The sequence below is a fragment of the Crassostrea angulata genome, chromosome 5 (genome assembly GCF_025612915.1).
Source record: "Crassostrea angulata isolate pt1a10 chromosome 5, ASM2561291v2, whole genome shotgun sequence".
NCBI classification, from domain to species: Eukaryota; Metazoa; Mollusca; class Bivalvia; order Ostreida; family Ostreidae; genus Magallana; species Magallana angulata.
In genome coordinates, this window is record NC_069115.1 from 61,124,257 (window position 1) to 61,140,602 (window position 16,346).

Genomic DNA, 16,346 nt, shown 5'->3' on the forward strand with positions numbered 1-16,346 from the left:
TTATTTGTAGAAAAATCAATCGTTAACGTGTCATTTTAACGCTAAAACCAAGAACTATTTCTAGATTACGTAGATAATATAACACATACTAAAAATCTGAAGCAGCCAAAATTAATTTAAAACATTGCATTAACCAAATAAAACCAAACCGATGTCTTTTTAATACATTAATATGTATAAAAATAGCAATAACTTCATGCACCTGCTAAAGAAGTAGTACGGTTTGGATAAATAAACTATTCCGGTTTGGATGCTAAAATATCAATTGTGCAAATGGTAGGGTTTGAATAATTTAAAGTTTTAGGATTTTTTATATTTTTATATAATATTATAATGACATATTATAAAACCAAAATACTTCCACATGTTCGAAGGGAACTAAAACTGGATGACTATAAGTTTATTTCTTTAGACAAGCCTGTTTTTTTCCTCTGATAAAATGGTATATTTAGTGTATAATTGATCAGAAATTGATTATTTAACGAATAAGGATCCGAATCATTCTTTGTTCGAATATCATGAGCTGATTATTTTGGTCGGGGCGTGGTCAAACCCAATTAGGCTCGAAACGAAATTACACCTCACAATATCGAAAGAATGATTCCTTATTACTTATATTAATTTAATTCACAGCAATTGTACTTTTAAATATTTTAATAAGCAAACGTCATTTGAATTTATTGGACTGAATATGAACAAATTGATACTTAGCGTTATCAAATGAAAAGACATTGAAAATGTAAATATAGTTATATCAAGTTTTTTTTTTACTGACATTTCAAAGGATTCTTTCTTTAATTTTAAATTATAAAGAAAATATAAGTTTTTCACCTTTAACCTGAAAAGCAATATATCATATACACACCTTAACAGACAACTATCTACTACTTTTGTGGCAAGCGACTATATGATGTGTTTTTTAGTTATTCTGAAATGATATTTATAATCGTGAAGTACGTTTAACGGAGAACGTGCTTGGTAATAATATTATGAAAGTGAGCCTCGTTTACATTCAATACCAAGCCTGTACATCGCTAGACAAAGAAAGTTCTACAATTATTTCACTCCCAGTGATTATACTGATATAATACAAAGTACCATAGATGTCTGCCAAGTCATATATTTACTCTGTTGTTAGAAATAGTTTGTCCAAAAAATTCAAGTGATGACGAGACCTAAGTAAACATCGCCATTTTATATGTACATTAAATTTTATTCAATCATAATTCTCACCAGAAAATCAAAACAATAAATATGTATCTATGTATATCAAGAGGTTTTGGTGACTCATGCGGGAAATGAAGGTGGTGTCACTGCAGAAAAAGTACAAAACCCGCGTTAGTATTTAACATGAAAGTATAATTATAAAAATGTCATAGTTAAAAATTTGCCAAAGCAAAGTTGTTAGGCTGTTGCAAAACTAAGAAGTTGTTTGGGAACGTTTCAATTTTTAATTTAGAAAAATAGACAAGTATAATGTTGGATAAGTTAAATATTCTGTATCAAAAGAGATTTTTTTTTCATTTTCATGAAACCCATATCAGGATACCAATAATTAAAAATATCCACGTTATCACGGTTTGTTCTGTGCAGTGTATCGATATATTATATCGTTTCAATTTAAAAAAAAAAAATATTTGTATCATTAGATGATTTTACAGACTTTAAACTTTTTAAAGTTGGTATAATTCTGTATTTGACTGATCTCTTTTGATTGTTTGACGTTTTCACGTTTAAAGCCGATAACGATATAGAAGCATAACAATTGAAACTGTCTTAAACACATGTTTTTTGTGTCGGTACAGATTTTGGTAAGGCTGAATCTTTCGAAATTAATATCGATGGAATGATTATACAATATACTTAACATATCTGTAAAGCAATCTGTATGCAATTTTTATAAGCCAATCGCACGTTATTTGGAGCGTGTGTAAAATTGAAATTCAAATTACGGTATATTAAGTTTTGTTGGCTTAAATGCACAAGTCTTTAACGTGTATGTTTATTTTTTTAAACAATGTGACTTCATATGTCAATCACATGACGATATCAGCATGCTTTTCAGTGAGGGCATGTATATCGCATAGTAGCGATGGTATATCCCCTTCGCGAGGGGATAATTAAAGGAACTATTTACACTCACAAATTAATTACATCCAAACCGTATCAGATGCGTATCCAAACCGATCCTATTTTGAAAAACAAGGTCATCCAAACCTGTTCCGTTGTTCACAATTAATCGACATGAACTGCTTATTTACATAATTTTAACATAAAATTCGTAGAACTTTTAAGATTTTATACACTTTTATATAGATCTGACGATCTTTTTCGTGTAAAAGTAGACAATATAAGCCTTAAATAACACGAAAACTTATCAAGAAGCAAACGGAACCACCATTTTCACTTTATCCAAACACGTCACTACCGGCGCGGATACACGACAGTGACAATGGGAGGTCGAAGTTTTACAGAGAAATATAGAGTTAATCTTTAAAAATCTTTTTCTCAAAAACCATTAGGCCAGAAACGCTAAAACTTGCATGGAAGCATCCTCAAATAGTGCAGATTCAAGTTTACTCAAATAATGGTCCCTGGAGGTAAGGTGGGGCACAATGGGGGTGTCAACTTTTTACATAGGAATATAAAGAGAAATTTTATTATAAATCTTCTACTCAGAACACGACTGGTCAGAAAAGCTGTAACTTGTGTGAAGTATGATCAGGTAGGGTAGACTCAGGTTTGGTCAAATTATGATCCCTGGGGGTAGGGTAGGGGCACAATAGGGGCCGGTTAAATCTAGGAATATATTGAGAAAAATCTTTTTCTAAAAAAAATTCCTAGAAAAGCTGCAGTTTTAGTGAAAGCACCTTAGATAGTACATAATTCAAATTTGTCAAAATCATATTTTTCAGGAGTAGGATGGAGCCACATGGGATGGTGGATCCAATTTTACAAAGGAAAACATTTTAAATTCATCAAAACTCAAATGTTATAATACAATGTATATGGTTTTACTTATATGCAAGCATTTTGACATATTTATGATTCTTAAAATTGTTGATACTTGGCTTCTGGACAATTCTTGGGCTTCACAAGTTTGATGTAGATTTTTATCTCATTTGATTTGGATCTTCTTGAGAACTGTGATGTTCATTATGTAAAATGACAATACTGTGACAAAAAGTGATCAATGATAAACAGAATATCCAGGGAAAAAATTGATTTTTTAAAATACAGGATCTGTTAGACTACATTTTCCGTATTTGTTTTGGTATATTACTCCGTAAAGCTGATTTTATAATGTCTATTGTTGCTCAGGTGAGCAATGTGGCCAATGGGCCTCTTGTTTAGCCAAGTCTGTCGAAATCCGTTGTCTTTTCATCCTCCTTCTAAAACACCCCTGCGAATGTGTTCGGAATGTTTTCTTTATCGTTGCTAATTATGTAATAAAACCAGAGGTGCTCGAATGAAAGTTCACGAGACTTCACCGAGGTTTGTTGAGTTCCTGTGAAATTTCGAGCGGAAGTATAAGTGTTCGGATAAAATTCTCAAAATACGTAAGGACTGGTCGTTTTTCATATCATATCCTACTTTGATTTATGTTAAAACATGAAAATCTTTTATGATGTATGTCTTATTTCACCATCTAGCGGCTATTTATATTAAACGATGATATTCAAAACAGAGTTATCGTTCGTGTTAAACCACGTGTAGAGTGGTTGAAAATATAAACATTGGGTTGCTTAATAAAATCATAGCCATGTTTGATGCTTGTGGTGTGCAATACCATGTTTTTAGAAAAATAATGGGTGTCTGTTTCGCATAAAAAACCTATTATGTCGAGCCATTTTCAAGGAGCATTCTGCATAAAATGGTACTGTCTGTTTCACTTATGATGCTCTTACTAGGTCAGGCGCGGATCGAAAATTAATCCTATGGGGGATCTCTGTTAAAGCATGTTAATTGTTGCAATTGTTGTATTGTCACATTTATTTCTAGAACACGTTTTATCCACCAATTAATGAAGATATAAAGTTTAAAATCAATAAACCTCTAGATTTTATATTTGATTATATACAAATACCTAGATTCTATGAAATAGACAATATTAAACACGAGGCATGATTTTTACTGCGAAACTGAAAGGGTCAAATAATACCACGTGGTCTAATATTTAAATAACAATAACATGCGCATCGATTGTAAAAGCCACATCGAAATGTTTACAATCGATGCGCATGCAGTGTTAAACTTAAATCTCAGCTAGCAATGTTTACTGTATTGGCCATCTTCGCTAGCCAAGGGTGACGATCCACGGTGTTTCTCTATTCTCTATTGAATAGAGAAACACTGTGGATCGTCACCCTTGGCTAGCAAAGATGTGTATAGGCCGTCTACATTATTAATTTTAGCAATAAAGTGAGAATGTTTAGATTTTACAAAGCGTAATTTTTACAAGGTTATATTATCAACTTTGCAAGAAAATTCATTTAAATTACTGGAAAATTGTCTTTCCGTGGTATTTGCGCAACATAAGCTGTAGTGTTTCTTTAAATGGTCAATTTTAAATCTTTAAGGAATCCTAAAAACATGTAAAAATAAGAAAGTTACCAATATTTAGAAACATAGTAAACCAGGCTATTGTAAACAGTTTGTATTGTAGAAGTTCTCGTCACGATAAATATGAGAATAATCCTTGCTTAAGTCTTCCAATTTCATCCGACAAATTCTAACCTTTTCCATAGGAACTACAATGTGTCAAAATATATTTCAATTTTATAAATACTTCTCATCAAAGAATTAAAATGTAGAAATGTATAATCTCGAAACGAATTCAAATTAGCAAACGAGTATTGTATTTTCATTTCCTATATTCACTAAAAAGTTAGGAATTTATCTAATTAAACGTATTGAACTTAATCCTTTTTTCTCCTTTGTCCTAAGACACAACAACTCCATCTTCTTTTAAATGGTGTTGTGGAGGTGCATTAAATGCGACACAAACTTGTATAACTTTCCTGAAATGCACAGTAATCAGTAAAGCTGCAAATGTACAAGAGTTGTCTGGGTTTTTTTTTATCTCTGGGTGTCTGCTTATGAAATTTTTCAAGGGAACCTGGTGCTTTTTAAAATTAATCATTGGCAAAACTACTCTTTTTTTTTTTATTAATGATCATTTTCAATTATTCCTACATCAACACTTATCTATAATGAAAAGCCGTTTTAATAAATGACCAATGAGTAAGCTTTTATCAAAGTATGTGGTTAGAGTGAATTCACTTTTTGAAATATATACTTCAAGCATAAATTGTGGCCTCTTAATGATTAAATCAAATTCAGGCTTCTGCTATGTGGTTCTCAGAGGATGGTTTGAATAAACGGTGTTTTCCTTTTGGTGGAAAAAGTGGTTATTTACCGTGGAAAACATCCAAAATAACCATAGGACATTTGATTTCAAGTCAGGTTAAATCAAACAGTCCTCTGTATCATATTGTCATTTTAAATCAAACAGTCCTCTGTATCATATTGTCGTTTTAAATCAAACAGTTCTCTGTATCATATTGTCATTTTAAATCAAACAGTCCTTAAGGTATTATATTTTCATTTTCGTATTTTGAATTTTGCAACAAATATTTCCTGCAGCTAAGTTATACAAACCTCAACTTTAATATAGCACTCGATGCTTTTTAATATGTAACAAACAAAAACTTAAAATTCTTAACATGGATTTTTATTTAAAAAAAACTATGGACGGTTAATTTTCTGATAATTAAGAAATTATTACAATTAGTTGAGGTAAAACTACTGTAACATAATACATAGTAGAAAAAAGGACTTTCTATCTATCTCTATTATGCAAGCATCTTATCCGCTGAAAACACGGACTAACATTATACATTTTAATAGAAACAGGCACTAGTTAATATTTTAAATAAATCTGGTTACATTGACAAACGAAGTTATTCCTTATCACAGACATGCTTCAATTCATAAACAGAAAAAACAAAATATATCAACAAAATAGATACCATACAATCATATAGATAATTAACAAACAATAAATCCATTAAAATTTGTTATTAAATCAACAAAGATAGAATTAATGTACATGTGTTTTGTTAAATTTTAAAGCCTAAAAGAACAATACCAGAAGTATCACAGAATAAGAGACCCCTAAAAACATTGAAAATAATCATCAACATCCTCAGTATCATAATGTTACGATGACGTTGACCAAACTATAGTTCTTTTCAGAAACAGGTGCTCTTGATCACAAATTGTCGACAAATGTGGAGAGGAAGTCGTTGTATGAGACAGAGCCCTTCATTTCCTGGTCAAACTCGCTCAGGATGTGGTAGAAATCTTCGTTAGAGACCCGAATGTTACAGCCCACCAGAGCCCGGCGGAAGTCGGAAATCCCCAGCTCACCTCGCCGATTTATGTCCAACTTACGAAACGCTCGCCGCAAGTTTTTGTGCTCTGACATTAACTGAAATAACATGAACAAAATTGAGTATATGTATGATAATTATGTATATATAGATTGGTATTTTTAAAGTATATCCAAAGACATCGGAGTGCGAAACAGAAAGGTACAGATTTTTAAGATGTAATAATAATTATTCATTATAATTATTCATTATACATAAAAATAATTTAAACAGATATTAGCTTTAATCTAAGTTTAATATACGTGGTCATGCACTGAGACTATAATGGTCCATGTATGATTCGTTAGACTAATACATGAAGACAGTTTAGGATACCATAATGGATTGTTGAACTATTGCATCCTAAAGCTAAATATATTTCATCATTTTCCTTGGTTGTAACTGAAGCTGATTGTAGCATGTTACGCAACACTAACAACGTAATACAAAACAAACAGTTCTATCTGATAATACAGACAAAATAATACAAAACTAAACAACTCTTTACAACAACAATTTAGTTCAGCGTGAAAAAAGCAGTTCATAAGGAGGCTGGGCGGTCAAAATATTACCCATTAGATCGACTTTCAACATCTAGAGATAATTCATCTAGCCATAAAATTAGTTTACCCTGCAACTTTCTCTACAGTGCATTGATTGCATAAAGGTAACCCAATAAATCAAAACTACATTCGGTCAGTGAATCAATAAAGCCTCTTGCGTTCATCTGACGTTCAAATGCATTGTGACGTCATTTTTCTTGCTTCGATTAAAAGTTACATTATTTAAGTTTTAGATTTGAATATTTTCCTACATCTATATGTTAAGCTCTCCTCCTTAATGAGATTTATATAGGATAAACTGACGACAACCATCCAGCCCCCTTAATCCAGAAATAAATATGTTCTTAAAATGTGTCACCATCAAATTACATTTAATTTCAATTTTCTTGTGATCTGTGGAAAAAAAGAAAATTAATTATATTATAATTTTTTTGTATTGGTTTGAACGTAATGGAATCTAGAGTTATGGAGAAGCTTTCCTGTTGACATAAGCATGTCCTGTGATATAGATTTTAAGTGCTCGGTGCCAAGTTTGGTTGGAATTTGCCTAAAGTTCTAGATAAGTCAAGAATGAAATTTTATAGCAGATACTGGAAAACAGGTGATCTTAAATTCTCTAATGAACCAAAAACAAAGAACAATAAATACAAAAAATAAAATAAAATAATAATAATATTGAGATAGGTTTCACCAAAACCAATCTACCAGCAAAGATTCGTTTAAAACAATTAAGTAAAATGATCTTTTCTGTAGCATGAAAAAAGCATTAACTCAAACAAAATACGTTTTAAGTAAAGGGAAAAAATAATTAAACTGATTATTTAGATGTTTACATTTTGATACCTGAATCATATAATCAAAAACATAGATCTTATTTCAAAGTGGAAATTGCTGGCATTCATCAGATTCAGTGATTTAGAAAATGAGCTCTTCTAACAAACAAGGTACAACAAGTCGGACACTACAACATGTTTTCACCTTTTGATGAATGTTACTGATTACCAATCCTACCGTGGCTGATTTAATATCACGCTGCTGTGTAAAAATAAAGACCTGCTGTTAGTAACAATTAGAACCACAGCATCTGGATAACTAACTCATTCTTAGTGGCAAATCAGCATATAAAAAAAAGCTGTTGTCATCATGTTAATAATTTCAAATAAGTAAAATGCAACATTTCAAATACATGTAGATAAATTAACATTAGTGAATTGGAATTTTAGTATAACACATATGTCATTATCTGACCCTGACACTTTTCCTTTGGCAAAATATAAAGAATAGTGCGTAAAAGACCGTCTCAGTTAATAACTGCATGATAGATCAAGTGACTTTTTTCACAATGGTTGATATGTTGCTTGAAGGATAGTGAAAGTGTTTGTAGAAGAACGTAATGTATGCATATTATGGATATAGTTTTTTTGGACTGGAATAATGTCTGTAGGAGAGAATTATTGTTCATTCAACAGAGATAATTGGTTTCAAGAAAGAAAATATGTCTGTAGAACAGCGTTTTTGTCTGTTAGACAGGGATATTGTCTGTTAGACAGGAATATTGTCTGTTAGACAGGGATATTGTCTGTTAGACAGGAATATTGTCTGTTAGACAGAGATATTGTCTGTCAGACAGGGATTTTGTCTGTTAGACAGGGATATTGTCTGTTAGACAGGAATATTGTCTGTTAGACAGGGATATTGTCTGTTAGACAGAGATATTGTCTGTTAGACAGGAATATTGTCTGTTAGACAGGAATAGTGTCTGTTAGACAGGGATATTGTCTGTTAGACAGAGATATTGTCTGTTAGACAGGGATTTTGTCTGTTAGACAGGGATATTGTCTGTTAGACAGGGATATTGCCTGTTAGACAGGGATATTGTCTGTTAGACAGGAATATTGTCTGTTAGACAGGGATATTGTCTGTTAGACAGAGATATTGTCTGTTAGACAGGAATATTGTCTGTTAGACAGAGATATTGTCTGTTAGACAGGGATATTGCCTGTTAGACAGGGATATTGTCTGTTAGACAGGGATATTGTCTGTTAGACAGGAATATTGTCTGTTAGACAGGGATATTGCCTGTTAGACAGGGATATTGTCTGTTAGACAGAGATATTGTCTGTTAGACAGGAATAGTGTCTGTTAGACAGGGATTTTGTCTGTTAGACAGGGATATTGCCTGTTAGACAGGGATTTTGTCTGTTAGACAGGGATATTGCCTGTTAGACAGGGATATTGTCTGTTAGACAGGGATATTGTCTGTTAGACAGGGATATTGCCTGTTAGACAGGGATATTGTCTGTTAGACAGGGATATTGTCTGTTAGACAGGGATATTGCCTGTTAGACAGGGATATTGTCTGTTAGACAGGGATATTGTCTGTAAAACATGGACGATGTTTGTAACACAAAGATTTTATCTGTAGGACAAAGATGGTGTTTGTTGTACAGGAATATTGTTTCACTTTTAAAGGTAAATAGTTTTTCGGATAGTTAAATTGTCTGTATGACAGAGTTGGTGAAAGTAGGACTGAAGGGCATTAAGTAAGTGAATTACAGGGATGTGGTTTGAAAAACAAGGTTTTATATCCGTAGAAAATGGATATAGTCTGCACAACATGGATACTGTACATGGGAGAGGGATATTATGGTACATAACACGGTACATGTAAGACAGGGATATTGTCTGAAGGAAACGGATAGTGTCTGTATGATACGTATATTGTCTGATGGAGAGGAAACGTTGTTTAAGGGACAGAACATGCTCTTTATATGGGAGAGATGGTGTCTATATGATATGGGTAGTTTCTTAAGAACAGGGCTATCGTTCTTTGGGTAGGCATGTTGTCTGTAGAGCAGTAATATTGTTTATATGATAGGGAAAAACTTAAACAGAGATGTTCATAAGACAGGGATATATCCTGTTAATCTCGACATTTGTCAGAACCCCCCCCCCCCCGAATAATGGTTAGTAGAAGAGGAATATTGTTTGAAGGACAGGAATACAATTTGTACATTTTTGAGAGGGGTAATGATTGTAGGACAAAAATATTCTTTACAAAAATGAATTTTGTATGCAGGATAGGAATAGCCTAATGTTTTTAAGAACAGATAACTGTCTTTAGGACCGGGATGTTGTTTGTAGGACAAATAAAATGTTTGTTAGACATGAGTATTCTTTGTAGGACTGGGATATTGCCTTTTGGATAGGAATATTGTCTGTAAGGCAAAGATATTGTTTGTAGGGCAAAGATATTGTTTGTAGGGCAAAGATATTGTTTGTAGGGCAAAGATATGGTTTGTAAGGCAAAGATATGGTTTGTAGGGCAAATATATGGTTTGTAGGGCAAAGCTAATGTTTGTTAGACATGAGTATTGTTTGCAAGACATAAGTATTGCTTTAAGGGCAGGAATATTGTCTGAAAGGCAAAGATGGAGTTTGTATGTCAAAGATATTGTTTGTAGGACTAGGATATTGTTTGTAGGACTAAGATATTGTTTGTTGGGCAGGACTATTGTTTGTACTGGCAGGGATATTGTATGTTCTGGCAGGGATATTGTATGTTCTGGCAGGGATATTGTTTGTTGGGCAGGAATATTGTTTGTTGGGCAGGAATATTGTTTGTGCTGACTGGGATATTGTTTGTACTGACTGGGATATTGTTTGTACTGGTAGAGATAATGTATGTTCTGGCAGGAATATTGCTTGTTGGGCAAGGATATTGAATTAACATATGTTTTTACTTAAATATCTTATCAAAGTTCATACCATCGATTTCAATTTTTATTTCAATCTAACATATTATAGTATGAACTCTGGCTGAAAAAAAAATATTTCTAAAACTCCAATCAACAGTTCACAGCACAGACACCAACCAATGCTTGTTATTTTATGCAAACTGTTAAAATAAAACTTGTATATCAAAATTAGCTGTATCAATAAACTGTGAGGCAAACAGGGTTATTAGTTTACTTCTGTTGCTATGGTTTTGGTTGTCAGGGATAGTCCATGACATAAAGGAAGGTGTTGGAGAAACATTACGTCGCTTTGGTAACTGTAAACACAAATATTAGTTGTCTACATAAAGATGTACTAGGTAAACAGTTCAACAGTTTCTATTTAAATGGAAACAAATATTCTCTTGTGTGATACTAGTACAAGCTGATACTAGATCATCATATTAAGAAGAAATATAGATATAGTGGGTGATGGTGGTGGCTTGTTGTGAGTTTGCTGGATTACAATTTGTTCCTTGTTGGACTAGTTATGGTAATGGGTGACATAAAAATACCAGGTGTGGATTAATTAATAAGGTGACATATTGTATGTGTAACATATCAATCTTTTTGTTAATTAAATAGGGTCAAAAAGGTGTATACCTTGGGATCAGTGACCTTTGTGTTTGGAGGTCATCTAGCTTGTCTTGCCCACTTAGAATAGTATGTTGACCTCTGGAACATCACACAGTAATTTATTGTGAGGAAAAACTCTACAGCAAAGTACAAATGTGACTAAGTTTGACAGTGTGTAGAAGACACTAACAATCCAAGCGTTAGCCTGCTGTAGCAGTTTATGCTGTGGTATGCTGCAGTATGGTTGTATGCTGTAGTATGCTGTATATGCTGAATACTGAAGGTAAATGCTGTAGTAATGCTTGCATGCAGCTAGAGATGTGTACAACACAAGTCAGTCTGTCACTCCGTACTCACTTTCACTTAGTTGGCCTTGGAATATATATCAACAATCATTATATATACATAACATATATCAACAATTAGTCAGGGTCCATCTAACACTAGATCTCATACACTCTAGGGCCAATGTGTATCATCTACATACAACAGTACATATCATGCTAGATGTATTAGTATATGAGATACAGTGTCTAAGGCAAACTACTTTATTTTTCATTGATTTTTACTGATATAAAAAAAAATGAAACTGTTTTGGTACTTTTAATGCAAATCGATTCTGAATTTCCCTAAATCTACCTACATTTGATGTGTTTTCAATTACTCCTGCATTATATTAACTTGACATTCTATCATATCTACTTTGATAACACATAACACCTGTACTATATTCCTTCTACATTGGTATATGTTATGTCATGGTGTATGTGTTTTCCTTCATGTTCATATTTCTACATGCACGTTCACATGGATTATTTCTGTACTTTTTTCATGCCATATTTTATGTATGACACCATTTCAGTATTCTTTGAAGATGCATCCATATTCTATCATGTTTTACAAGCACTTTTACAGCACACCTCACTTATCTACACACACCTTTCAATTTCATGTTGCTGTATACAGGGAAATATTCATCCCCGGTTTTTTTTTCATCCCTTTAGCCCTAGTTGCCAGTAGGCAAATTGAAATCTGTGTGAATTCTATTTTAAAATTGTTTACTTGTCAGAAAGAATATCAAATTTACACAACTGTGTCTGGGCAAATTCAAGATGGGGCGAAGTTGTTTGCAACTGTAGGAGGGTGAAAAAAATATGGGGCAAAAATAACCCTGTATACAGTAATTTTCTAAATTTTTTTTATCAGTCGCATGACATACATATACCTAGAATGTGGTGCATTTTAAAAAAAAATGTGAATGCTCGTTCTTTAACTAAACAAAGCAGAGCACAATACAGAACTGAAGCATAGAAATATTTGTAAATCAGGAGTAGCAATGAATGTAAATGAATAAAAACATCATTAGGAACATGTTAATAAACTGGACTTAATCTTCAGCCTTTAACTTGAAAGCTATTATAAAGGTAGAATCAAGTGTCCTTTCTTTAGAGACCTTAACTGATCTACACTTCTGACATTGTGATATGTCATTAAACATTATACTGAGTTATCAATGCTGTGACCTTACAACTTGACATTTGACCTTTATTCCTTGATAGCTGATCACAGTCTGGAATATCTGACCTATAGCCCTAAATATCTGACCTATATAGTCCTGACCTTTAGTTGTGAGTTCTGACCTTCAATGGTGGACAACATTGACATTTACAATTGCTGACAGCTGGATTTTAGACATGGATATTTGACATTGAGTAATAGCCATTTGAATTAGATTTTTGACATTCACATATATCGGTAGTTTGCTTTGTTTTTATTTGACCTGGTTTACCTTTCTCTCTAGTTTGTGCGTGTGTTTGCTGAAGACCTGAGATTTGGACAGGTGAGGAGGGTTCTGGGAGTAGCACTTCATAAATTCCAGGTAGTGGAACCTACAGGTAAAAGTGACAGGAAAAGGAAGTCAATATTCTGTACATGCCATAACAAAAGAAATAATATGTGTATAGTGCTCTTATTTTTGTTGATATACTGGATCAGTTTCACTTTGAATACTGGACACTTTCTAACATAAAATATCTCTTTTTCCTCATTCTTTTTTTATCAGTTGTTTCCCCTACCTTCCATTTCGTTGTAGGTCAAATCTTTGACACAGATCACGTTTGTCTTCTTCAGACATTGGAAACTTCATGGTATTTAAAACCTCCTAAACAAAGGAATTAAAAATACAGATTGTTTAATTCATGTTTCACAAAAAGTTCAAAACTATATAAATCTCTTTCTGCTTTATAAAGTAGTCTTACCTTCATATCAGAGATGGAAATAGTTGCGTTGCCATTTTTATCAATGAATTTAAAAACTGTCTTTAATCCTTCCCAATTTCCAACCACCTAACAAAAGGAAGAATATTAAAGTATTTTTTAACTAATAGACATAAATTAAATAAACAATTTAATAGGAATTAGAAAATCATCATATCACCTTATTTTATTTAAAGATTTCTTCAGTTAAAATTTTACGTTTAATATGTAAAACTATATTTGACGGATTTCTCCTTAGTATAAGACATAAGTCTAAATTCTTTGTTAAGGTGGAATAACACATCATTACAAAATGGCTGACCTCTAATCGAAACAACATTTCGTTCTATTAAAAGGATTTCATCAACTGCAATCTGTAACTTACTCCATAGCTGAGTGGATAAAGTGGATAAAGGTTTGTGATCCATACCTACCAAGTTCGAATACTGCAGGAGCCTCTGTTGTTACTGAATTGAATTTTTTCGATATTCATTTTTTATCCCAAAACTGCAAATTTCCTGCTTATTTGACATATTTTCAGTTTATCTATCATTATACCTTTTATAATCAAATAATTTACTGTTGATTTGAGTGATTTTTTCCGGGTGTGTTATTCCACCTTAATATAATAATGCCTAATTGATACTTTTTGGTCTAGAAACTTGTAAATTATTGCCTTATATTTGTGTGGTTTCATTGATGCATGTCTTTTAAAGCATCAATTTCTGTGGATTTTGTAAAACAGTTTTGTAAATAAGTTTGTATGTAAACAACTAATGGCTCTATCAACACAAAAGTCTGTCCAGTTTTTTTCAATTTGTAAACATCCTTTTTTTGTTGTTGATCCATTCACTTTCTCTCACCAAGGCCTTTGATTCACTTTCTTTCACAAAGGCCTTTGATTCACTTTCTCTCACCAAGGCCATTGATTCACTTTCTCTCACCAGGGCCTTTGCTTCACTTTTTCTTACCAAGGCCTTTGATTCACTTTCTCTTACCAGGGCCTTTGCTTCACTTTCTCTCACCAGGGCCTTTGCTTCACTTTCTCTCACCAGGGCCTTTGCTTCACTTTCTCTCACCAGGGCCTTTGATTCACTTTCTCTCACCAAGGCCTTTGATTCACTTTCTCTCACCAGGGCCTTTGATTCACTTTCTCTCACCAAGGCCTTTGATTCACTTTCTCTCACCAGGGCCTTTGCTTCACTTTCTCTCACCAGGGCCTTTGATTCACTTTTTCTCACCAAGGCCTTTGATTCACTTTCTCTCACCAGGGCCTTCGATTCACTTTCTCTCACCAAGGCCTTTGCTTCACTTTCTCTCACCAGGGCCTTTGCTTCACTTTCTCTCACCAAGGCCTTTGCTTCACTTTCTCTCACCAGGGCATTTGCTTCACTTTCTCTCACCAAGGCCTTTGATTCACTTTCTCTCACCAGGGCCTTTGATTCACTTTCTCTCACCAAGGCCTTTGATTCACTTTCTCTCACCAGGGCCTTTGATTCACTTTCTCTCACCAAGGCCTTTGATTCACTTTCTCTCACCAGGGCCTTTGCTTCACTTTCTCTCACCAAGGCCTTTGATTCACTTTCTCTCACCAGGGCCTTTGCTTCACTTTCTCTCACCAAGGCCTTTGATTCACTTTCTTTCACAAAGGCCTTTGCTTCACTTTTCCTCACCTGAGACTTGATTTTGTTAAGGAGGTCCCTGGTTCGCTGACTTTTGATTGACAAGGCCGTGCCTGGGGCCTTCTCTGCTACAACAGTGTCGACGGTGGTGGTTTTTGTGTTGTTCTCTGTTACAGAAGCCACGGTGGTGGTTTGGGTGGTGGTGGCTACCTCTCCTGTGTTGGTGGTGACGGTGGTGGTGGTTTTCTGTTGTTGGGATGACACGCTCTTCTCCCTTCTCTCTCGCTGCACTCTTTTAGCAGTTTCGATCATCTCTCTAGTGTCACCTTCAATACCAAATCACAGCACTTGTAGAATTTAAATATCACCGAGGCCATGATAGAAGCAATATTAAAACATAACACTGCATAGAGAGTGCAATATCATACAATTATTACTGTTATTTAGGTCAACACAATGATTTAGCTACCCGAGAAGTACAATAATGTACTTTGAGGGTAGCTATATCATCATATTTATAAAAAACCCAGCTATAATAATAATATAATTGTATTATTACGTGATTCAGCGATGATTTGATACAGACTAATCAAATTGAGTGTTATGAAAGGAAGTTTTTAGCTTGAAGCCATAGCCAAACAAATTAAGAAATGCAATATTTCACTGGACGATCTATTTTTAGTCCAATGTATAAAAAATCAAATGTTATATTGACCTCCAAGGTCACATGCAGGTGAATATAACATTTTATCTTTTCTACATTGTTGGATATTAGCCAATCAAAGAGGTAGGAATTAATCCACCACATAATAACAACTATTGGTACTCAGACCTAACGCTGGCCGAGACTCACTGTCTGTCTGTTCCCTCCTGACATCCTGCCCGGTCTGTTTGTGAGCGAACGCTTTGATGAGGGACTTGTAGCTGTACATTCCATCATTGGAAACATTGAGTCGGACCCAGACTCGATCCAGCTCCGAGTTTGTCAAGCTAACTCCACATCTGCAACAAAACAGAAATTTCCTTACAGACCTCGATCAAGCAAAACATCAATTCCAACAACAAGTTCCAATCAATAAAATGATATCTTATAAAAATAGATAACTAAATTGCATCTTAT

General features: G+C 33.7%; 1 protein-coding gene across 8 annotated transcripts in view; it reads right to left on the reverse strand.

The window, feature by feature from the left end:
• Nucleotides 1–5,718: 5,718 nt before the first annotated feature.
• Nucleotides 5,719–16,346, reverse strand: part of LOC128183860 (EF-hand calcium-binding domain-containing protein 6-like) — a 33,884-nt gene continuing 23,256 nt past the window's right edge. For 4 of the 8 annotated variants that reach the window (XM_052853041.1, XM_052853046.1, XM_052853043.1 and 1 more), the window contains 8 exons: nucleotides 16,080–16,228; nucleotides 15,278–15,552; nucleotides 13,608–13,694; nucleotides 13,425–13,510; nucleotides 13,139–13,238; nucleotides 7,976–8,032; nucleotides 7,367–7,390; nucleotides 5,719–6,493 (listed from right to left, as the gene is read on the reverse strand). In XM_052853041.1, the coding sequence (XP_052709001.1) occupies nucleotides 6,275–6,493; nucleotides 7,367–7,390; nucleotides 7,976–8,032; nucleotides 13,139–13,238; nucleotides 13,425–13,510; nucleotides 13,608–13,694; nucleotides 15,278–15,552; nucleotides 16,080–16,228 (997 nt within the window). In that variant the 3' untranslated portion in view covers nucleotides 5,719–6,274. Of the gene's footprint in view, nucleotides 6,494–7,366; nucleotides 7,391–7,975; nucleotides 8,033–10,969; nucleotides 11,052–11,376; nucleotides 11,449–13,138; nucleotides 13,239–13,424; nucleotides 13,511–13,607; nucleotides 13,695–15,277; nucleotides 15,553–16,079; nucleotides 16,229–16,346 lie in introns of all 8 variants that reach the window. The other 4 variants (XM_052853042.1, XM_052853045.1, XM_052853047.1 and 1 more) reach the window with 4 other exon arrangements.